Genomic DNA, 25,487 nt, shown 5'->3' with positions numbered 1-25,487 from the left:
GTTTTCTCAGTGCTTATTTGACACTTATGACAATCGTTAAGTGTTGTACCAAATGATTCTTGACAAATGTATCATTTTTTAATATACTGAGACCATATGTGCCAAAGAAAAAATCCTTGTGTGTGCAATCACACCTGGCCAATAAAGAATTCTATTCTATATACTATCATAAATCCTTACATATCGTTACTTTTATCTGTTTGTAAATATACGTATCATTTATGGTCATATTCACAAAATTCTATATTCTCACTATGGATCAATATATACATTTATACATTTTCTTTCTACTCTGATCATCTAAATAAAATTACTTTCAGATATCAGATATCACTTCCCTATGTGCCTTAAAAGGTTTCAGTGAAATGTTATTGCCTGGCTTATTAATATATATATATGAAAAAGTAAACATTTCCTTCAAGTCCCAGTTCCGATGGGCATCATCAACCCGCGGCCGAAATTTAGCCTTGAAAAAGCTGAGTTACTACGTGTTAAAGGAACAGGGAAAACGGAGAAGGGCTGGTTCAAAAAGACTCCGCTGTCTGTTGATCTCTAGCCTCGGAAACTAAAAGCGAAGTTACGACGCTTGGAAAAAAGAGAAAAAGTCAGGGCAGAGGAAGGAGGTGAGCGAGGGAAACGCCTCCTTTCCCTCTCGACCTTCCTTGACGTCCGCCGGCTTTTCTCACGGTGCTACGCCGCGCCTTCTAGCGGTGGTCCGGAGTTTTGCTCCTTGATCTCTCCTCCAGCACCCGGAGGAAACCACGTCGGCAGCGGGCGCTCCCAAAGAGGCAGGTTGGCCGAAGCAAGCGCCGCGGGAAGGTCGCGCTCTCTCTCTTCTCCCTTTGTCATGGAAAGGAAGCTGGCCCGGGAATTCAGGCACAAGGTGAGCTGGAAGCGCTCCGAGCTCCACGCCAAACGATCCCCGCGGCGTTGGGGGGGGGGGGGGAATGTGTCGGGGTTGGCCTTGCCCGGGATGGGAGCGGCAGCGGCGTCGGTTGACGGAGCAGAAAAGAGGAAGAGACATTTTGCTGGAACTCTGGACTCTTGGTATCCATTAACTCAGGCTCGGCGGGGAGGCCTGAGGAGAAGCGGGGGAGATGGAAACTTTCTTTCAGCAGAACTAGAGGGGGGGGGCTGTCCGCCTGGGGGCCGAAATTTGGAGGATTGGGGTTCAGAAGGGAGGGAAAATGGAGAAAATCCTGCCTGTGCCGCGGGTTGGAATGGAATGGAATAGAAATAGAATAGAATTGAATTCTTTATTGGCCAAGTGTGATTGGACACACAAGGAATTTGTCTTGGTGCATATTCTCTCAGAGGACATAAAAAAAAAGATACATTTGTCAAGAATCATGAGGTGCAACACTTCATAGGGGTCAAATAAGCAATCAGGAAACAATATTAGTAAAAATCATAAGGATGCAAGCTACAAGTTACATTCATACAGACATAAGTGGGAGGAGATGGGTGATAGGAATGATGAAAAAAATCTAGTAGTAATAGTAGTAGTAAATAGTTTGACAGTGTTGAGGGAATAATTTGTTTAGCAGAGTGATGGCGTTTGGGAAAAATATTATTGTGTCTAGTTGTCTTAGTGTGCAGTGTAGTGACGTTTTGAGGGTAGGAGTTGAAACAATTTGTGTCCTGGATGCGAGGGGTCAGTAAATATTTTCCCCACCCTCTTTTTGACTCCTACAATATACAGGTCCTCAATGGAAGGCAGGTTGGCAGCAATTGTTTTTTCTGCAGTTCTGATTATCCTCTGGAGTCTGTGTCGGTCTTGTTGGGTAGCAGAACCAAACCAGACGACAGACTCAATAATTCCTCTGTAGAATGATGAGGTAAACACTTAATGATTGTCACAGGGTTCAAATAAGTTGCTTTGCTAAATCCACGCACTGCAGCCAAACCATCCCCTTTGCATACACCTGTCGAAGTAGGGGAACTAGTTTAAGCAGTGTAAAGTTGAGGAAATGAGTTTACGGGAGGCATTTTTATTTTAAAAAGGTACCTCTTATCTTTGCTCAAAAGGAAAAGACTTCTATTTCTTCTTCTTCTTCTTCTTTCTTCTTGCCTCAATTTCTCCTTGTATGACGTCTTTTGCTGACATGCAAAAGACTTGGAAAAGCTAGTTGCTTTACGTTTTGTTTTAATTCTTTCAAAAGAATAAGAAAGCTGGACTGCCAAAAACAGCAAGTTAACACAGCTTGCCATACAGAGGTATTGTTTGAATACCTAAAGCCAGTGTGGGTGGAAAAACAAAATTAGATTTATTCATTGGCCTTTTTTCAAATATAATATGTGATTTCATTAGTGGGAGATTGATGGACTGCAGAAGGGATGACTAATTGAAATTTCCAGTTTTGTTCATTCATCATGTATGTTGCTACCTCTAAATGGTCTCCCCAAAAGGAATCTTTTGTAGCCTACCTTTTTGATGTGTTGGGCTACAGTTGCCTTCTTTCCCAACAAGTATGCTTCATATGCAGCTTCTCCTTCTTTTGCAGGGTACAAATCATGAATATTATTCGAAACAGCCCCACTGTAAAAGTGCTAACTTTACATTTCTTCCTTTTTCCTCTTAAAAAGGTTGTGGTTGCAGTGTAGAATAGGGGTTTGGCTCTTGCATTGGCTGAAGGGACACATCATGTTTTGTGTGGCATCCTAGGGGCTAAAATTCTCCCTAAGTAAGTAGGGCTATTTAGGGAGGAATGTTACATGGTGAAATGGATACCAAAAAACATGTTTATGTCATTAGAAGATCTTTTGTTTTGTCCTCTAAAGCTACCAAATTTCAACACCGCAAAAAAAAAAAAGTGGAGGACAGTACTTTTTGGTCCCCCTTATTTATCAGGGGGAGAAATTAGAACACATGCAACCTCTAAGCTAGAGTTTTTCAAAAGTTGGCAACTTTAAGATGCCACGTATCATAAAGTTGCTAAGTTTGAAAAAAACTGCTTCAAGCCGTATTTAGTACTGCTTCTGTCTAGAAAACGTTCAGAAGATATCCATGCTATTATTTTAAGCCATATTTGTTTTCTTTTAAAGAACAAGTTGTGTGGCATAATTTCCTTTCATGGATTTCCTCCTTTTCCTAGGCATACATTATTTCTAGAGGGAAAAATCAGTGAACTTGATTATAGTAAAAGTTATTTAGGATTGCTCCTTGTGTACAACAAAACATTTCTCCATCATTTGTCTTTATACCTAAGAATTAAAATTGTCCAATATGGTAAAAAAATAAAAGTAAAGGAATCTCTGTGGATTTTTCTATGCTAGTCATTGCTGATTATAGAGGATGGTGCTCATCTCTAAGCCATTGAGCCAGCGCTGTCCAAAGACATTTCTGCAGTCATATGGCCACAATGATGAAAGAGAACACTTACCTTCCTACTGTAGTGTATACCTATTTATCTAGTCACATTTGCATACTTTTGAACTGCTAGGTTGTCAGGAGCTGGGGTGAAGATGACAACTTATCCCATCGCATTGCTTTTGGGTCTTGAATCTGCATTTTAAGTGCTGAGCATCTTAACCACTGAGCCACCGTGCTGCCCATCTATGATAGTATTACTACACTACATAGTATTACTACACTACACTATGGTACACTACACTACACTACACTATATATCCAGCATAGAATTAGGCTAAATTTTCAGAGTACCTTGTAGTGGAAAATGTTAAAATGCTTTGTGCAGCTCTTTACCAAAGATACCAGTTAATTAATACAGCATTATGTCTGTATCTCAGAGCTATTAACATTTAGCTGTGGAGCAACAGACACATTTCAACCATGTGCAGTTAAATATATTTATGATCATGAACTTTGTACGTTGTGACCTTTTGTGCTGATAATACTCATACATCACTCTGACATCGAAATTGCTTATTGAAACGTCTTCTAGAAACACAGTCCATTTCAGAATCTTACTTTATTAGCACTATCATTCAGATACCTAGAACACTTGCCAGGACTAAATAAAATTAATACGTTCAGTAACTGACTCTAGAAGAAATATTTTTATTTAAAGCAAAGAATTCAATATAAAAAATTTAAAGTCTAGTATTATTCAGGCTAAATATTTTTATTATATAATAAACATTGTTACATTGTTACATCCGAGTCTACGGAGAGGGGCGTCATACAAATCTAATAATAATAAATTGAATTTAATATTGAAATTTCAAAAAGTTTATTTGTAATTATTTTGTATCACTGTGTTTTCTAAGGTCATGGATGGAAAAGATGATACAATATTTTTTTTAACAAACTTCATTGGCTGATATTATTCTAAAGGAACAACTTAAATTCCAAGTGTGGAATTCATCATTATTTATGTTTTCATTTTAAGTATTTTAATGTCTTAGAAAGGTAAAATAGTGCAATAGGGAATACTAACATTGCTTATAAATTTATGCTCTATTTACTATTTCATATTCAGAAGACATTGAATATGTTCAGGCACTTGTAAATATTTTATTAATATATAGGACTGTGTTGCCTTCATCATGACAACATTCTGTTCTTAATATATTACATGAAACATTGACAAGTGATTCTTAATTATTTGTTCATTATTTATTGGCATCCCGTCAAGACAAATAATAAAAATTATCAGTACGGTAGAGAGTAAGTGTACATTGCAGATTATTTTTCTTTAGGTTGACACTTCTTTCAATACTTTTGTATGCAATCCATTTGCTTTTGTGGAGTGCTGTTATTGCAAGTACTTATGGCTATAACCACATACCTTGGGGTCTTCAGTTGACCTGAATAGGTATGAATATTAATTAAAATGTATTACACCAAAGACTATTGAAGCGATGTTAATTTGGATGTGAACGTTAGTTCTCATCGTCTGAAAAACATCATGGTAACTCAGATAAGGGTAATAACACAAAAGACTGATGGAAATAGGCCAACTGACACAAAGAGGAGGTCAAATATTGGTGGTCTTTGATTTATGACCACAATTGCATACTAAATTTTCATCGCTAAGCAAGACAGTTGTTGAGTGAATTTTACGTCATTTGACAACCTTTTTGCCATAGTTGTTAAGTGAATCACTTCAGTTGTTAAGTGAGTAATAAGTTCATTAAGCAAATCTGGCTTTTCCCATTGACTCTGCTTTTCAGAAGCAGGCTGGGAAGGCTACAAATGGTGATCACATGATCCAAGGGCAATACAACTGTCATAAATACATGCCAGTTGCCAAGTGCCTGTATTTTGATCACGTGACCATGGTGATGCTGCAGCAGTCGTGAGTGTGAAAACTGGCCGTACATAACTTTTTGCAGGGCCATGTCTTTGAAACGTCACTTAATGAATGGTTGTAAGATGAGGCTGTATTGGATAAAAAACTTACCACATTCCAAGACACAAAAAACAACGGAGTGATACCGTAATAGCTTCTGTCTCCCATTACAGAGCATGAACCCATGCTGTGATTTAGCACAAAGCAGTTTAGTATGTTCCTCCCTTAAGTGGCTTTAAATTATATTATAGCCACTTAACTCTTAGCATAATGCACAAATAATTCACTTTTACTGTCAACAGATATGAATAGACTGTGCAGATTCCCAGTTTCAGAAAAGTACCCAGAAAAGCGAGTCATTCCGTCAGGTTTTTATTTATTTATTTTAGAAACCGTTAGTAGAATGAAACTCTTGCAACCTGACACGAGGTTAATTGAACCTACTGTTTCAGAGAGTGAAGAAAGGATAACTATTTAACCGCAAGCTCAGACACAATATCAAAGCGGGGTGGAATAATTTACTTGATTGCACATCTTCAGGAAGACGGTTGCCTTCAGAGAAGATGGTGAATAGCTGGTTTCCGCCCAGTCCTTCATAGTTGCATTTGCAATCATGGGCTACATTAGTGAATGGCCTAAGCGGTTTTTGAAAATATTTATGCAGGTATTTAGTCAATATCAGGTAAGGGAATCAGATACTATAATGGCTTCAGGATTAATGGCAGAGGGGAAATCTTCAGCATTTCCTATTTATGAACAGCATTATAATGAAATTATTCATTTTTCAGGTTGACCTCTTAATCGATAACGAAGCAGAGAAAGATTATCTGTATGATGTGCTGCGCATGTACCACCAGTAAGTCTTTGTGTTAGTGCTTTTATTTTTGTGATGTCTTTATACATGTCTGAAGTTAATAGGTAAATAGGAAAAAAACCCTCTATTTTAACTCATAGTTAAACCTTAAAAGTATTTAATAGGAACATCAAACACCTCCTTGAACAACTGTTTTATTAAATAAAAGGCAAATACTGTAGTAATTTGGAAAAAGATAATTCATTTGTTAACTTTGCTTTATTGTATATAGCTTTCGGTAGACTTAAATGTATCACATTTATGCATTTACAAGAAAGTCACCAGTGTATTTCGATAAAAACATACAAATGCATTAAAACACAAGCTCATATTCCCAGAGCTAATTTCATACGATCTATGAAAAGGTGTTTTGAAATAGCAGATAGATATGGACATGGAAATGTAGCAGTACAAGAAGGGTTTCAAATAGTGTGAGTGTTGAGATCAGAGGCATTAAATGAAAAATATAAAACAATTGTGCTGATGGTGTTTCAATGTATACCCTACATGCATACATAAACAATAATTTTATCCTTAAAGTGCCATATAACTTAAATAATAGTGCTGTACATCCTCTTCAGCAAGAAAATATGTATTCCATTTTTGCTCTGTTTCCTTATTTTCTCAACACAAATAAGATGCAATTATAGTTTAATTTTCTATTCATTAATAATTGACATAGGTGTGAGCCCATTTTGTTTTGCATAGAGTAAGTGGAAATACCAGATTTCAAAGGTGAGTGAAGTTTACAGTGTAATTTGTACCATCTGAGCAGAATGATATTTGGCTGGTTTTCTTTGTGATTTTCCCCCCCAAAGCTATATATTGGTACTTTTGGCTACTAACTCATTTCGGTTGAGGCTATATACTGTACTTTTCGGAGTATAAGATATATCTTTTAGGGTGAAAACTTGGGTGTGTCTTATACACCGAATATAGCCCCATCCAGCCACTTCCAAAGAGTAATCTACCTCCTTGCAGCAATTTATCTCCTTGCAGAGCCTGATTTGAACAAGCACTATCTGCCTGCCAATACTCAGCTGATTGACTGAAGTTGCCAGCAAAGTCCACAATGGTAAAATGAAAATGAAACTAAAACTGCATAGGCAAATTGCTGCAGGTAGATGCAACTGCTGAAACTGGCTGTTTGTTTTTTGTTGCAAGGAGGTAAGTCAATAACTATAAATGCCTATAGAATGTTCAAATTATTAGACTTATTTTTTAAAGACTGCTTTTAGACAACAAAATGAAGAAGCTTTTTTAAAATAAATGCTTGATCTGAAGAGGCCAGTTCTATTGTATGTCCTTTTAAATAGCAGAGAATACTTCCAGAAAGCCACATCAATTTTAAAGATTAGTAAAAGTATAATCTGCAATGTCCTGTTTTCGTATTAAGTGTTAGTATTAAGTATTAGCACTAAGATAAGGCAGCTGAGTTAAACCCTGACTTAGTCATGTTTGGAGTAGATCTATTTAAATAATTGGGAAGAGTTAGTGTGATTATGCCTAAGAAAACTTTCTGGGATTAATATACTACCATAATGTACATTTCTCCAATTCTTTGCTGTTTCTATGGGTCAGGGTCACATGCACAGAAATACACAGCAAAAAGTGTATATCATCTGTGCTGTTTGCTGTTTGGCAAATTGCTAGGAGGCAAAGGCCTTTTTCCCTTGTTTTGCTCCCCCAAAACTAAGGTGCTTTTTATACTCTGGTGCATCTTATACTCCAAAAAATATGGTAATTTTTTCTCCATTCATAAAGCAGCTATTTAGAGAAGAAAGAATTCTGGTGTGTTAATTGTTTAAAACATGGCTGGAAGGTACAAACATATTTTCTTTGCTGAATTCTTATCTATCCTATACTGGGAAATGTTATTGATAATTAAATAAATATATACTATCACAAAAGATGGGAGGGAATTCACTCTTTCTGCAAGAGGCTGTACTTTGTTTCCTACAGAGAAACCTCAGTACAGTGGTACCTCTACTTAAGAACTTAATTCGTCCCATGAACTAGGTTCTTTAGTAGAAAAGTTTGTAAGTAGAAGCAATTTTTCCCAATTGGAATCAATGTAAAAGCAAATAATGCATGCAAACCCATTAGAAAATAAATAAAAGCTCGGAATTTGGGTGGGAGGAGGAGGAAGAAGAAGAGGAGGACAGTCCTGCTGAAGGAAGGTGAGGGGAGGGGAATCAAAAAAATCCAAAACTTTAAGGCTAAAAAAAAAAAAGAGGGACTCTGAGCCGAGTTGATCAGGCTGGGGCGAAGCGCCCCCTTTTGCCTTTCCGTGTCCAGATGCTCCAGGAGGCAACCTCGTGCCAGGTATATGGAAGGCAGCACAAGGGAGTCACCACAGCGAAGTGGTTTATTCCCTCTCCAAGCGCCCAGAGAAAAGGAAATGCTCCATTCGCTCTGGGCTGCCAAAGCCTCCTGAAGTGCCACTGGAAGGCTCCTCTGGCAGCCCAGAAAAGCCCGAGATGGCCAGGAAGTGGAATGGCAGGAAACTTGCCGGGCCTTTGTACCACTCTCAAATTTCCTGGGAAATTTTTCCAGGCTCAGGTTCTTAAGTAGAAAAATGGTTCTTAAATAGAGGCAAAAAAATATTGAACACCCAGTTCTTATCCAGAAAAGTTCTTAAGTAGAGGCATTCTTAAGTAGAGGTACCACACTACTTCTCTATACCATATTAGTCTTGCAAATCCATGTTTCCATTGAATCTGTAGATCATTTAAATGAGATCTATTACATTTCATATAACATATCTATTTTCCTTTCATTTCTTTCATTTGTTAATTTTGATCATTTATTTGTAATTTCAAATTTGATATTCTGCATACTACAGTTATAAGATAAACTGATAGATGATAAATTCGCTCATCAGTAACTTGGTCACATTTTTTTCAGTAAAATAGAAAATGTGTATACAGTGATCCCTCGATTATCGCGAGGGTTCCGTTCCAAGACCCCTCGCGATAATCAATTTTTCGCGATGTAGGGTTCCAGAAGTAAAAACACCATCTGCGCATGCACGCCCTTTTTTTTCATGGCCGCGCATGCGCAGATGGTGGAGTTTGCGTGGGCGGCGGGGAAGACCCAGGGAAGGTTCCTTCGGCCGCCCAGCAGCTGATCTGCTCGGCAGCGCAGCAGCAGCGAGCAGACGAAGATCGGGGTTTCCCCTTTGCGTGGGCGGCGGGGAAACCCCGATTCGGCTCCTCGCTGCCGCCGCGCTGCCGAGCAGATCAGCTGCTGGGCGGCCGAAGGAACCTTCCCTGGGTCTTCCCCGCCGCCCACGCAAAGGGGAAGACCCAGGGAAGGTTCCTTCGGCCGCCCAGCAGCTGATCTGCTCGGCAGCGCAGCAGCAGCGAGCAGACGAAGATCGGGGTTTCCCCGCCGCCCACGCAAAGGGGAAACCCCGATTCGGCTCCTCGCTGCTGCGGTGCTGCTGAGCAGATCAGCTGCTGGGCGGCCGAAGGAACCTTCCCTGGGTCTTCCTCGCTGATGCCCCCGCTCGCCCGCCCGCCGCCCGCCAGCAAGAGGGGGAGAGATAGAGAAAGAGAGAGAAGGGAAGAAAGAGATGAGAGAGGGAGGAAGAGAGTGTGAGAGAGGAAGAAGCAAGATAGAGAAAGAGAGAGAGAAAGGAAGGAAGAGAGTGACGTCATCGGGTGGGAAAAATCGCGATATAGCGTTTTGCGAAGAACGAGATCGCGAAAATCGAGGGATCACTGTATTAGGTTACCAGCCAGTACTATATTCTGTGTTAAAGGCATTATCCATAATTGCCAATTATAGATTTGTTTTATAACTTTCCACAATTTTATTCTTTAGATCCGAAAATCAGAAGGAGTCCGTAGCCTTTTTTCAAAGTAACAAATATTATTAAAAGTAGTAATCACCTGCTTTGACATTTTGTCAGATGTTACATGTGCATAGGGGAGCTCTTTGATATTTTGTCATTTTTTATAAGTGCATAGGGGAGCTCTTTATTATGACAGACTAACACAAGTTTCCCAAATTCTGTAGATCAATGAATCTTCCAGTGCTTGTTGGTGATCTGAAGTATGTAATCAATGAACCAAGTCGACTACCATTGTTTGAGGCCATTTGTCCTCTTATCCCATTAAAACATCAAGTGGAATATGATCAGTTGACACCTAAACGAACAAGGTAAGTTTGAACAATATTTTTGACTATGAGAAAAAAGCTTTAAAAAGCAACTTCTTATATAAACCTCAGAGCATATTGTATATGGTCATTCTGAACAGGGTTCCGTATAACTTCATTTAATATCAAAGCACACTTTTCAAATAACTAATTATTTTTTATTATAAACCATTGACCAGCTAAGAGGACCTTTCTTTTTTCTCTTTTCCTGATCATAAAATATGACAACAGATATAGCTTCCTCTTCTCCCTGCTAATCATTTACTTCATAAAAAATTGCAAAACATCAGATTAAATGCTACCAAAATCCATTCTCAGACTGAAATTCTTATAATTAAGCTCCTATTATTTAAAACGCATTAACAATTCAACCAAGGAGTTTCCCTCCTTCAAATCTATTCCTGCTCCCTTAGAAAACCCAGTTAAATTAAATATGTTTTATCTTTAGAGAGTTGGTGAAGAGCAATGACTACACTGCATTGGAAAATGTGTGTATGTTTTAAAATAGCATCTAATAATGAAATCAATAGCCATAGATTAATGAACATGAAGAAGAAAGAATTTTGCAGTATACATGTTTGCTAAAGAAATTTTCTGTAGCAGCACAACAGTTGTTGATAACTTTCTGTATCCTTGCCACAGATTAGACTAGTGACGAAAATTCCCACAATTAAAATAACTAGACTATTCCCCAATAAAATAACATAAAATAAATTGAAAGCCTGAATAATGAAATATGAGTCATATATTCATACTCTTTGAAAGCCTAGAACATCATTACAAAGGAAAGATGGATATGCTTGACTTATAGGAACTTTTATCCTACAATTGTTAATCATTTGATATTACAACTTTTACAGGAAACTGAAGGAAGTGAGATTGGATCGTCTGCATCCTGAAGGCCTTGGAATAAGTGTGCGAGGAGGTGTTGAATTTGCTTGTGGCCTGTTTATTTCACAGCTAATAAAAGGAGGACAAGCAGACAATGTTGGACTCCAGGTGAGGCGGAAATGTATGTAGTTAAAAGTCTTGCAGGTACCATAACCAAAATGCATTTTAGGGGGGGGAAACCTTATCAGAAGAAAAATTTGTAAAGTTCTAATCAAACTATGCCGGCGAATATGGAGGATGACATACTGGCCAACACATTGGAAGAGATCGTGCTACATGCCAGTACAAAAGAATGGATACCTAACAAATTGGGCATGTCTAGTAGTGGGTTCTAAAATCCTTTGTTACCAGTTCGTGCACGTGTTGCGATGCTTCTGCACATGTGCAGAAGAATCCCAGGTGGGTAGGCCAAGCTTCCCACTGCCACCGCTACCAGTTCTTAGAACCAGAACAAATCAGCAACAATCCACCACTGGCACTATCATGAAATATCTTTAATTTCACATGCTAGCAAAATAAAATGAATGGTAATCCAACGAGAGCCCCACATGTAAAAGAAGATGTCATATATTCAAATCTGACTTTAGGAAAGGCCAAGGAACAAGAGACAATATTGCTAATGCTAAATAATTGAGAAAGCCAAACGGTTTCAAAAAGAAGTCACAATGTTCTTCAATTAGTACAAAGGATTTTTGATTGTATTAATCAAGTCAAGTCAGCACAGAGGTGGGTTCCTCTAGATTTGGACCTGATTGCCTGAACCAGTAGCAACCCACTGATGACATCACAGAACCAGTTCGGTCAGTGCCGGTCCATGGACACCGCAATCTTTTTTTAAAAAAATTTAAAAAAAAATTATTTATTCTTTATTCAAAAATGCATTTATAAATTTATTTTTGAGCATGTTCAGAAGTTGAATATCCAGTACTGTCCATGCAGTCGCCATCTTATTTTTCGCTCTCTTTAAAAAAAAAAAAATTTGTCTGAGCATGTGCAGAAGCTGAGTTTCCAGCACACTCCATATTTTTGGCTTTTTGGGGGGGCACTGCGCATGTGCACATCCTCGAGGCGCATCCACGAGGCATGGGAGGAATTTATTTATTATTTTATTTATTTATTTATTAAATTTGTATGCTGCCCCTCTCCGTAGACTCGGGGCGGCTCACAGCAGTAGAATTCCACCAGCAGCAATGGAAGTTAGAAGCCACCCCTGAGTCAGCACATACAAAAGTTACCGTTTATACTTAAAACTTTATATCTCTTTGAATATCTTCTATATACTGGGAAAGAATTTGCTTTTCTATTATACAAAGAGGGAAAGAGAAGCACACCAAAAATGTTCATAACATGAAAGCATATTTATATTACGAATAGTTTATAAAACCATAAATATTATATATTAACTCATAAACTAACTTAAGAATCCCCCCCCAAAGAACAAACTCATGTTTAAATAGAAAGCATGTTAACAAATATTAAATTTCCCTTATTATAATCAAAAATTTCTAAAAAGCTGTTAGGAATCTGCAACAAACATAGCTGCTGACCTGACTCTGTTGATATGTGATTTTAAGTATTAACATAAACTGTGTTCATAATAATCTCTGAGGGACATCTCTGAAACTTTCTGAAAACAAGTAAATAAGAGAAGTTGACAGGAGGCCCATTGTTCTAAATTGCTGTCTCATGATAATGCCAAATGCTTCTGAAATTTCATCCATCTGCATTATTTCATTAAAACGCCACACATTTTCTAAGCTGGAAAAAATGTGGTCTGAAAAAAGTAATAAGTAGTCAAGATATCAGTTTTCTCTCCTTTTTTTCCATACTATTTTGATTCATCTATGAGAAATTGAACGTTTTCTATACCGCTAAAACTACCTGCATATGTATCTGTAACTGGGGAACATTTCTAGCTCTGACCTATTTTCCTGTGATGTCTTCATTTTTTTTTTCCTGAATAGATAGTGTTTGGCCTTTTCATGTCATCCACCTTTTCAAAAATTCTATTCTCCCAGATACAGATATCTTTGAGGATGTTGTGGGCTAAAAGGAGCTTGAAGTTATTATGGATAATAGAAGTACAGCAAAATGAGAAAATAGAAAATTTGAAACCACCACAATTCTGCTTCCTATAGTCCAGCTAGTAAAGAGACTGTTTTCAAAAGCCAAAACAAAGGATTATCTGTTTGATTCTTTTCCCTTTAGCCCCATAGTTTTTCAGTAACAATACAAGCAGCTTAATACATGCTGAAAATGCAGGACATAAAACGTTTCCTAAAAGTACTTCCATATAATTTTGTACATAAAGAAACCATGTTCTAACTTATAATTCTCTCCATTCTAAAACACCTGAGAATTCAAGCTGGTTCATTGTTTCTTTTAAGGTAATGATAGCAATAGCAACTAAATCATCATAACCATCAGCACCAATGTCCTCTCTTTAAAAACAACAACAATGGAAACCTGTAGAAATTATAGTCATGGAAAAGTCATAGTTGTCGAAATGTGGAATGGGAGCTTTTCAAAATAAGCTTCTCAATTATCTTTAAAAGGTAGCAAAATCTTTATTGTTTTATTAGGAGGTAGAAAGTAGAAATTGGGAAAATATTACCATGTATACTGCTACATAATATAATGCATTATAATTACAATATACATGTAAATATTAGAAGTTGAAATATTATTATTATTATTATTATTATTATTATTATGTATACCTAAACAGTAGTATCATTGTTATTAGGATTGTGTATAAAGTAAATTGAACCAGACAATACACTGTTCATCAAGCACTCATATAAGTTAAAGAAAAAAACCACAAATAAAATTACACACACACACACACACACACAAAGTTAGCAAAATTATTATCCAAATATCACAAGGACAGATTACTCTGCCACCCCAAAGCCTTGGAAAGGGGCGGCATACAAATCTAATAAATTTTTATTACTCTTAATTTTTCTGCCTTTATTAAATGATTACATTGTTGATCAACAGCTAAAGATAGTCCTTGGACTATCAACCAATATTTCTTCTGTTAAGTGAGTTTTACAAACATTCTTGCCACCATTTTTAAACGAATCACTGCAGCTCATAAGTTGGTAACAGGGTTGTTAAGTGAATCTGGCTTCTCCATTGACTTTTTTGTCAGAAGATCACATGACCTTGGGATCGGAGATTAGATTCAGCAGGTTCTGACCAGTTCTGCAGAACCAGACAAGTAAACTGCTGGTTCTACCAACTCCTCTGACTAGCCCCGCCCCCTCTATTCTCTGCCTCCCAAGTCCCAGCTGATCGGGAGGAAATAGGGATTCATTTAACAACTGTGGCAAGAAAGTTCATAGAACTCACTTAAAAAATATCTCACTGAACAGAAGAAATGTTGGGCTCAATTATGGTGGTAAGCAACTTGCAGATTTTTCCCATTCCCTGGAGTGGGGAGGGAATGAAGATTTTACAGTATCCTTCCCCTGCCACGCCCACCAAGCCACATTATGCCCAGCCAGCCACACACACAGAACCGGTAGTAAAAATATTTTAATCCCACCACTCAGGGATGGGCCTGATCCAGAATGGTGGGGAACGCCGTTCCAGTGGCGGAAATGGAGCGCATAGCCTAGTTCCATTGCTGCTGGTTGTGCACACTCCATGCACACACAACTGGCATGAATCCGGTAAAAATTAGTGGGGGGGTTTTGCTTCCTTCACCGTCACCACTGCTTGGGATTTAACAACGTCCATAGCATGAACCAGTTGCCAAGCATCTGAATTTTGATCACATGGTCCCAAGAATGCTACAAAGATCATAAGTGTGAAAAATTGTCATAAATCTCTTTTTCAGTGCCATTGTAACTTTGAACAGTCACTAAGTGAACTGTTGTTAAGTTGAGGACTACTAGTATTCCTTAAGCAAGTGCAATGTCTCTTTGCTCTGCCTTACATCTTTGTAACCATGGACTTATTAATTTATTAATTCAGTTGAATCTGCATTAATTGACCTGAATTTGGGCAGCTTGCAATTGTCTTAAAAATCAATTAATTAATAACAGCATCACATTTCCCTGTTAGAGATTTGTGCTTAAAAGAAGAAGGGATGGGTGGTTTGGGTTGGGAAGAGGCTTAATAGCAATAAGAATTGTGCCCAGTAGATGGCGCAATCATATTATTGTAACATTTATAGAAACAATTGTTCCTTCCATTATTTCAGCCTGGTCCACAAATAATCCTTTGAATCTAAACTAAAATATTCTATGCCCTACATAGTTGCTACCTAATTCATTCCAGCAGATTCCTTTGGGTTTAAAAAACTGTATAACATGAATAAATAAGTAATGTACAAGAATATAGGTCTTCCAAATTATCGGTTGCATAACTGTAACAGTCATGCCTGAGAGAATATATAGTAATTGTAATTTGTAAAAGAATTTATAAAACCTGCAGTGATCTTCTGTTGATGATCCCCTTTTCTCTCATTTCCTTTTACCACTTTGTAATCTTCCCCATTTTTTAATGGATTTTATACTGCTCAAAAAAAGAAAGGAAACACTCAAATAACACATCCTAGATCTGAATGAATGAAATATTCTCATTGAATACTTTGCTCTGTACAAAGTTGAATGTGCACAACAGCATGTGAAATTGATTGTCAGTCAGTGTTGCTTCCTAAGTGGACAGTTTGATTTCATATAAGTTTGATTTACTTGGAGTTATATTGTGTTGTTTAAGTGTTGTTATTTTTTTGAGCAGTGTTTATTATTGACATTTGCACAATTACTGATCTTTCAGTTTATTTCCAAGCACAAGCATGTTCAGAATTTTATAAATAAGTAACTCTAAATAATATGTATTGCTAGCCCTGATGCAAAACTATTATAATGCTTGTGAGGTAGCTTTCGAGCTTTGGTGGGAAAAATGGCTATTGTTAAGTCTAAGGGTAACAAGAAGGTCAGATAACAAGGAAGAACAAATAAAATTAAAAGGAGCAATAATTGTTTCCTGAGATAAAAGTGGACATGGGGAAATAATATTTGCAGAGACAAGGTCAATAATACATTGCCTAGCATCAGGCTAATTTACAAAATTATTCTGTATAATTCACATTCCTAAGTCAGCTGCATCACAGCTTTCATGTGATGTTCCATGTGATGTTCAAGATATTGAAAAGTTTTTGTAGTTTTATTCATTGCCAATGGTGTATCAGCGCAAGTATCTTTTAACTAATGTATGGAAGAAGTAATCCCAATTAATGTACAGGAGAAGAGATCCAACTTTTAACTGCATGGAATGCCAAGGCGAAGGTCCACTCTTCAGAAGCTTTTCCCCAGCAGCAGGAAATCATTGGCGCATACATGTTCTCTTGTAATCCATACTTATTACTTACGGGACCGCCTTCTGCCGCATGAATCCCAGCGACCGGTTAGGTCCCACAGAGTTGGCCTTCTCCGGGTCCCGTAGGCCAGACAAGGTCGTCTGGCGGCACCAGCCCTCTGGAATCAGCTTCCTCTGGAGATTCACATTACCCCCACCCTCCTCGCCTTTCGTAAGAGTCTTAAGACTCATTTATGTCGCCAGGCATGGGGCAATTAGATCAAGCCTCCCCCACCCCATTTAATAAATGAAATGTGTGGTTGTGAATGAATTGGCTGATTGATTTTACTCTATTGGGCTTTTAGTTTGTAATTTTTAATTGATTAGATTTGTTGCTCTATTGTTTACATTGTATCCTGTAAGCTGCCCTGAGTCTTCGGAGAAGGGCGGCATACAAATCTAATAAATAATAATTATTATTTTTATGTAGGTATTCGTTAATATAAAGGGATGGCTTGTGCTGTTGTAAATTGCTTCCATTCACTGGGGTCCACTTTTCTTGGGAATGCTGTGTTGAGAGTACAGTACTGTTCACCATTTTCCAAAAAATTGTTTTTTTTCCCTAGAAAAATATTGCTCTTTACTGAAACCTTTATTATAATTAAATGTACGAGTCTGTGGCAGGGTTCTAGAGTTATCCTTCTGTAACAGAAAGGTGCCTTCCATTTATGGGAGCCATTTTGACACAGTCAGTATTTCTGATATTAGAAATATGGGGTTGGTGATTTTCACTGATTTACACTTATAGTCCTTGATCTATCACCCATGGTATTCTTCTGAGCAAATTTGGCTAATGGTATGGTGATGGGAGGAAAGGAGCTGGAAAAGATGGAATTGTCCATGAGTAAACTCAGCTCAATGTCTGTTAGTAGATAAATGTATTTACTAACTTTATTCACTCAGTCACATTCATTTCTTTCTGACTTGATAGATAACATTTCACCAGAAACATCTGTCAGTAATAGCACTTTTTAGATTTTGTAAAATCATAATTGAGTTATGAGTAATGGTATCTAATTGATAGTGTTCACTTAATCCAAGAATTAGAAATTTCTTCCCTGACTCTTGCCTTCATGTTACCTTCATATTTTGTATGGTAACAAAAGTAATAAAAAGCTAGATAACTTATAAGGCACAACCACAATGACATACATATTGAGAAGACTAGGCCCTGCTATGGCAACCATTTTATGTTCTGAAAATTCCATTTACATCCAGGATCCAACCAATGTACTGTACAGAAATTGAATGAAGGTTAGGCTTGTTAGTTATTCCTCGGCAAACATAGTGAGCTACAACATGTTTAAGGGACTTTATGTGGCTTGCAGGGTTTTTTTTTATGCATTCTATCCATTTCATAATGGGAAATATCTCCCGCTGTACCGGAAGAAACTTCTTTCCAATGTTGATTTGCAACTGTATAGTTCTCCTAAAGTATGCTATTGAATTTTGATTGGTTGATTGCTTTTTATTTAAGCTTGGCGATGAGATCGTTCGAATAAATGGTTACTCTATTTCTTCATGCACTCATGAAGAAGTCATCAATCTTATATGCACAAAGAAAACAGTATCTATAAAAGTGCGACGTAAGTACACCTTTGCTTTGAGATTTTTTATTCCAGCTTCGTTACTTTATAGGTAATTCAAAGTTGGAAATTTACCTAATACTCATTCCTCCCCCTATTATCCCCACAGCAACAATCCTGTGGGATGGATTGGTCTCAGGGATGGACAACTAGCCAGCTTTCATGGCTAAGGCGGGGCTAGAACTCATAATCTCCTGGTTTCTAGCCTGATGCCATAACTAATAGACCAAATTGATATGTAATATACTTGTCATGATTTTATGTTAATTAAATAAGATAAATCTGAACATTTTGTTAATCACTTTTAAATATGATTTCATTGCAGATGTCGGGATGATACCTGTCAAAAGGTAATGCTTTTTTATGAAAATATGTTTTTTATATACAGTAATAGATTGCACATACTGTGGTCATTTTCCGCTTTATTTTTCAGTTTGTTTAAAAAAAGTTCACCTACAAAAAACTAAAAAACCTGAATATCTTGATACATGCTGTAATGCAGTGTTTCCCAACCTTGGCAACTTGAAGATATTTGGACTTCAACTCCCAGAATTCCCCAGCCAGCGAATGCTGGCTGGGGAATTCTGGGAGTTGAAGTCCAAATATCTTCAAGTTGTCAAGGTTGGGAAACACTACTGTAATGTATCAGAAATAAGTTTCCTAGTAGGCATTGATTTGATTTTGATGCATATCAATCTTATATCTTGTCATCTGCATATCTTTTCTTTTAGTTCCCCAGATGAGCCTCTCAAGTGGCAATATGTAGATCAATTTGTATCTGACCCTGGGGTAAGTTGCCCTTTCAGCTATCACAAATTATATCTTAAAATTCTTTTTCAAACACCTGGTGCTTTGCACTCACGTTCCTTGCCACTAGAATCATTGATTGACAGACTGACAAAAGTTGATATCAAAAATGTCTGGAAACTGCTGGGTAATTTAACGGGATGAGGCAGATATACACCTATATTTTTTACTGAGTGACAACTTACCTTTTTGATGGTGCAATTAACAGCTTCATAGAAACAGTGCCTTCTCTCATATTGAAAAATACACGATTAAAATACTAGAAGGGGCAATGAAAATTCTGCAACTAACTCTTAATGTTTTTTAAAAAAACATGAGAATAATGCAAGAATAACTAATTGGGGTGAAATCTATAAAGATACACTGATAATATGTGTGTTGCTAAGTGACTAGTTTGTCGTCTAGTCTGTTGTAGCCATTCAAATCTGGATGCCACCCAAGTATGTGGAGTTCAACCTTTATATGACTTAAAGGTCAACTATCTGGAGGGTGCCCAGATAGGAGCACTTAGAACTGGCTGAAGAAATTGCCTAGTAAATAGCCTCCAAAAATTAAATGGTCCTTTAAAAAGCAGATTGGATATAATGGCTAAAAGTCTGAATGGGAAGATGTGGCTTTAAAGTAATTTTTCACTTTCTCACTGTAATATATTCTGAGAATATGATGGGGCAAACTTTGTATGAAAAAGAGTGATGAAGAAACCTCCATTAAATTTAGTTAGCTAAAATGCACATTAAAATGAAGATTAGGGAGTAGAAACCCTTAAGATCCATCTTTTCCCATAAATATAATCTGATGAGAATTGAGCTTGGCAGTAGGCATGCAAGACTAACTATTACAACCCAGAGGATTGATAACACAGTTAAAGTGATAGGATGGAACAGAATAAAGAACCTTAGATTATTCAGGTTTCACTTTTACGGGAGTGATTATGATGATGATGGTAATGAGGATGATGCGTCTGGGTGGGGCTCAACTAGTAATTAATGCCAAATCCGGCTAAACAACCGGCCACTGTGGTACAACTTAATGATGATGATGATGGTGATGATGATGATGATAATGATGATGATGGCAGCAATCCATATCAACCATTAGCACTAGTTGGTGGTATTTGTGACACTTTTTTAAATGTTCAGTTAACTGAGTTTCATGTTTAATGAATAAATGAGATGATGATAGTAGTAGTAGCAGTAGTAGTATTAGTAGTAGTAGTAGTAGTAGTAGTATCACTTTTTGTGGAAGCAATTACATCTATGAAAATATGTATCAATTTGTATTTTGATTTTTGAAGATGCTTCCAAAATGTAGCCATTTTTGAGAATTAGAAAAGCTAAGACTATAGAATTACTTTGATAATTAAATGCGTGATAACCATGCTAGTCTGAAAAGCATCATATCATAACATATTATTACTGATGTAATATGTGTATTATATGGAAATTTCAACAAATAATGCTCTGCTGAATGACCTCAATCAGCTTTTCTTTACTCCATTTACTCCATTCCAAATTCCATTCATACTTTGTTTTTTCCATACTCCCAATCCCATCCAGGTAATATTCCATCCTTCCTGAGTAGTCTCAGACTTCCTTAGAGTTGTGGGTTCTTGGGTTTTTTTAAAAAATGTTTTTCCCCTATTGTTTTCTATTTTTTTTTAAAAAAGTCCTCCAAAATCTGCTGCTTAATTCAGTTCCATTAAGAGCGGTGCTTTAGGATTTAAATATATTTAGCATATGAGATAATGCTTTAAAAAAGGTCAAACTAAGGCAGTGATGGCACTTTTTTCCCCTCGGGCGACAAAAGCGTGTGCACACACACTATCCGCCTGCACGAGTGGCCACACCCATAATTCAATGCCAATTCAAAGACAAAAATTGCCTTCCCTGTTGCTCAGAGACCCTCTGGAGGCCAGAAACAGCCCATTTTCCAACTTCTGGTGGGCCTGATAGGCCTGTTTTTCACCCAACCCAGGCTCCCTCCCACATCCCCTCAAGAAGCCCTCCAGGAGCCAAAAATTGCCCTCCCAGAGCCTCTGTGTGAGCCAAAAATCAGCTGGGGAGCTGAGCTAGGGCAACAGCTTGTGTGTCCTTAGATATGGCTTCTTGTGCTACTCATGCCACCCATGCCATAGGTTCACCATCACTGACCTAAGGCATTTTGTTGGTTGAGGGGGAAATGGTGTGCCCCCATATCAACTTGGCTGCTGCTGAATATAGGTTCAGGCAAGAAGATGGGATAAAAACTTCCCCTTGTAATACCAAGCAGATTATCTGGAACATGCACATCTGTTCTCCAGCAGAGGTGAACAGATATGGAGTTGTTCTTACTGCCTCATTGTACTATCTTCTTAGGCAACTGCCCCATTATCCTAATCTCAGACCTAATTTCCCCAATATGAGTAAACAGATCATCCAACGCTTGTCTTTCATCCCGGATTGCAGATGTTTATTGGATTCCATTTGAATTGGGAGAGGGAGGCAGTGAGATAACTTCTCTATTTAACTAATTGCAATTTCAGGAAGCCTGTTCTCTCTTATCTTAGGATGGTCAAAACAGCATTGCAGGTCTTGCATCATCTGGAGGAATACATCATAAAGAAAAGAAAGTTTTCATTAGCTTAATTGGTACAAAGGGCATGGGATGCAGGTGAGCTACAGCATTTTCTTGTCACTTGTTTCTCCAAGAAAATGTAGTTAGTGGGAATGAGTCATTAATTTCATTTAATTTCAATGAAACGTGATACGCTCGCAGAGCTTTGGATTTGATTCCAAAAAGGTACTTTGAAGTAGCTCTGGGAAAAGGAGCAAAAAGTTATAGAAGAGTTCTGTGTTCATAGTCTAGTACACGAGTGTCAAACTCAATAGCGTGACAGGCCAGATTGTGACATAGGGTGACATTTTTTGTCTTTGCGGAACCAAGATAGGTGTGGCCTGTGTGTGACGTATCCAGCCTGCAGGCTGCCAGTTTGATAGGCCTGGTCCGGTACTTAAAAATATTTTGGGGATCAGAATATGAAATGCTGCACAGTCCTGTTAAACATGTATTTTGCTTTCACACATAAATCAAGTATTAAAAAGATTCATTTTGGCATTTTTATTGTTCAAAAGGTTGGTACAAATTATTAAGCCCTAAAGCAAACTACAAATATTATGTCTGCCCTCTGGATTGGCATTTCAGTTCTTTAGCCTTTGATCCATATGAATCATTGTGGACTTGTTTGAATTAATTACTGATATATGACTTGAAAAAGAGGTAAAAGAGTCACTTCATTGTAAAAGTAGTTTTCTTTTCATATGGATTAGAACACTTTAATTCCCTTCATTGAATTTGTATCTATTCATAGATATAGAGCCAAACAAAACATTTGTGTGATGCAGTCCTTATTTAAACACACAAATTTCACAATAAAGTTCTTCATTTTATTTTAATGTATTAAAAAATAAAGAAAGAGAATATTTTGCTTTCTTATCCTTTTTTCAGAAAAATCCCAATCTACCATTTTAGATTTGGTATATAGGAAGATTGCGGAGAGGGAAATGTGATTAGTCTATTCTTGATATGATTGCCATTAATTAGTGCTTTTATTTCTTTCATGTTTTGTTTCAGTATTTCCAGTGGCCCTACCCAAAAACCTGGCATTTTCATAAGCAACGTTAAACCAAATTCTTTGTCTGCTGAAGTAGGGTTGGAGGTGAATATAAACGATACAAAATCTAATTAATGGAAATATTTAATTTGGAAGAAATTCAAATGGTTTTCTCTAATCATAAAAAGTTTGGTTTGTGAAATTGATTTTTAATTTGCAGGTGAATGTAGCATATTTTATACCACAATTGTTAGCCATGTTGAGGACCAATTGCTAATTGTAATTACAGATTATCATTTAATTAAATAAGGGTGGAGGAGAATTCAGTCATGTTAAAGTAAAGTTTAAGTAAATAATGAGCATCTTAAGAAAGTTCTGATAATTATTTCAATGCAACAAGATGTGGGTGTGTTGAGTTGCAAAGAACTCAAGAGAAGGAGAAAAAGGATGAGGTTTCCCCCACCAATGCAAGCAAACATACTCACAAGCAAAGGGTGCATTTCATACCTTTCACTCGATCTAACAGGATAAATAAAAACATTTTTCACACAAGAGGAAAAAAGGACTCTCAAATGAGGAGATCTACTTGTTTGTTGTTGTTCAGTCACTAAATCTGAACAATATGGACCATAATATGCCAGACTCCCTGTCTCTGAAATTTGTCCAAATTCATATTCATTGTGTCAATCACAGTATCTAGCCCAGTGTTTTTCAACCAGTGTGCCGCGGCACACTAGTGTGCCGTGAAACATGGTCAGATGTGCCGTGGGAAAATGAAACATGGGTCCCCAAGCTATCATTTCTGCCAGGATATCCCTTTTGTGTTCATTGAAACAGGCCCAGGTTTCACACTAAGTGTGTATAAATACATTTAGAAACTATATTATTAACTATATGTATAATATGTACTGTGTTAGAGTGTCATTTTGTGTCATTTTGGTTGGTGGTGTGCCCCAGGATTTTGTAAATGTAAAAAATGCGCCGCGGCTCAAAAAAGGTTGAAAGTCACTGATCTAACCAACTCATCTTCTGTTTGCCTTCGATGTCATCCAACATCAGGATTGTTTCTAGTGAATCCCTTGTTCTTATTTGGTGACCAAAATATTTGGGCTTCAGCTTCAGTATCTGTCCTTTCCAAGGACAGTCAGGATTGATTTTCTTTAGAATTGACCAATTTGATCTCTGTGAAGTCCAAGGAACTCTCAAGAGTTTTCTCCAACATCACAATTTGGAAGCAAGGAGATCTATTATCAGATTTCATTAAATAGAAAATACTGCAGTATTCATTTCTTAAATATTGAATTGTGACACTAAATAAGATAGAAACATAGAAGTGTGACGGCAGAAAAAGACCTCATGATCCATCTAGTCTGCCCTTATACTATTTTCTGTATTTTATCTTAGGATGGATATATGTTTATCCCAGGCATGTTTAAATTCAGTTACTGTGGATTTATTTACCACGTCTGCTGGAAGTTTGTTCCAAGGATCTACTACTCTTTCAGGAAAATAATATTTTCTCATGTTGCTTTTGATCTTTCCCCCAAATAACTTCAGATTGTTCCCCCTTGTTCTTGCGTTCACTTTCCTATTAATAACACTTCCCTCCTGTACCTTATTTAACCCTTTAACATATTTAAATGTTTAGATCATGTCCCCCTTTTTCCTTCTGTCCTCCAGACTATACAGATTGAGTTCATTAAGTCTTTCCTGATACATTTTATGCTTAAGACCTTCCACCATTCTTGTGGCCCGTCTTTGCACCCGTTCAATTTTGTCAAAATCTTTTTGTAGGTGAGGTCTCCAGAACTGAACACAGTATTCCAAATGGGGTCTCACCAGCACTCTATATAGCGGGATCATAATCTCCCTCTTCCTGCTTGTTATACCTCTAGCTATGCAGCCATGCATCCTATTTGCTTTCCCTACCGCCTGACTGCACTGTTCACCCATTTTGAGATGGTCAGAAATCACTACCCCAAATCCTTTTCTTCTGAAGTTTTTGCTAACACAGAACTGCCAATACAATACTCAGATTGAGGATTCCTTTTCCCCAAGTGCATTATTTTACATTCGGAAACATTAAACTGCAGTTTCCATTGCTTTGACTACTTATCTAGTAAAGCTAAATCATTTACCATATTACTGACGCCTCCAGGAATATCAACCCTATTGCACACTTTAGAGTCATCAGCAAATAGGCAAACCTTCCCTACCAAACCTTCCCCTATGTCACTCACAAACATATGAAAAAGAATAGGACCCAGAACAGACCCTTGTGGCACACCGCTTGTAACCTGTCTCTGCTCAGAATACTCGCCATTAACAATAACTCTCTGATGTCTAAGCTTCAGCCAGCTGTAAATACATTGAACTATCCAGGGATTAAGTCAAAGATAAATTAGGTAGCACCTGCAAAGCTGAGTATTCCAGTATTAACCTTCTTGCAAGAAAACTACGTGGATATGTGCATCTGTGCATTCATACATATGTAACAGGAGAAAGGACAGTGAAGAATAAAGCTTTAAGAATCTGTCTTATTTCAAAAGTTTTCCAAAGCAAGGAATAGGCCATCATTTACTATACCAAGAAGTGTGCAAAAGATATTAAATACTTTTGTTGATTTTTTTTTTTAGGTTGGTGATCAGATTGTTGAAGTAAATGGTACAGACTTCTCTAATATGGATCATAAAGAGGTAATTAAAACCCAAGTGAACCTACATGACATAGGATCTATACAGTATATTAAAGCCCTACATAGCATCGGGCCAGATTACTTGCAGGACCGCCTTCTGCCGTATGAGTCCCAGCAACCAATTAGATCCCACAGAGTTGGCCTTCTCCAGATCCCGTCAGCCAGACAATGTTGTTTGGCAGGGCCTAGGGGAAGAGCCTTCTCTGTGGGGGGGGGGGGGCAGCCCTCTGGAATCAGCTCCCCCCCGGAGATTTGCACTGCCCCCACCCTCCTC

General features: G+C 37.6%; 1 protein-coding gene across 4 annotated transcripts in view; it reads left to right on the top strand.

Annotated features, from left to right (window-relative positions):
- The first annotated feature begins 637 nt into the window (after positions 1 to 637).
- The window catches only part of LOC139174171 (harmonin-like), a 69,243-nt gene continuing 44,393 nt past the window's right edge, over positions 638 to 25,487 (top strand). For all 4 annotated transcript variants that reach the window (XM_070764358.1, XM_070764342.1, XM_070764335.1 and 1 more), the window contains exons 1-10: positions 638 to 883; positions 6,044 to 6,111; positions 10,132 to 10,275; positions 11,133 to 11,271; positions 18,014 to 18,122; positions 18,448 to 18,472; positions 18,854 to 18,911; positions 21,475 to 21,578; positions 22,539 to 22,623; positions 25,155 to 25,214. In XM_070764358.1, the coding sequence (XP_070620459.1) occupies positions 848 to 883; positions 6,044 to 6,111; positions 10,132 to 10,275; positions 11,133 to 11,271; positions 18,014 to 18,122; positions 18,448 to 18,472; positions 18,854 to 18,911; positions 21,475 to 21,578; positions 22,539 to 22,623; positions 25,155 to 25,214 (828 nt within the window). In that variant the 5' untranslated portion in view covers positions 638 to 847. The remainder of the gene's footprint in view (positions 884 to 6,043; positions 6,112 to 10,131; positions 10,276 to 11,132; positions 11,272 to 18,013; positions 18,123 to 18,447; positions 18,473 to 18,853; positions 18,912 to 21,474; positions 21,579 to 22,538; positions 22,624 to 25,154; positions 25,215 to 25,487) is intronic.

The sequence above is a fragment of the Erythrolamprus reginae genome, chromosome 1 (genome assembly GCF_031021105.1).
Source record: "Erythrolamprus reginae isolate rEryReg1 chromosome 1, rEryReg1.hap1, whole genome shotgun sequence".
NCBI classification, from domain to species: Eukaryota; Metazoa; Chordata; class Lepidosauria; order Squamata; family Dipsadidae; genus Erythrolamprus; species Erythrolamprus reginae.
This window is presented reverse-complemented; position numbering and strand designations above follow the sequence as displayed.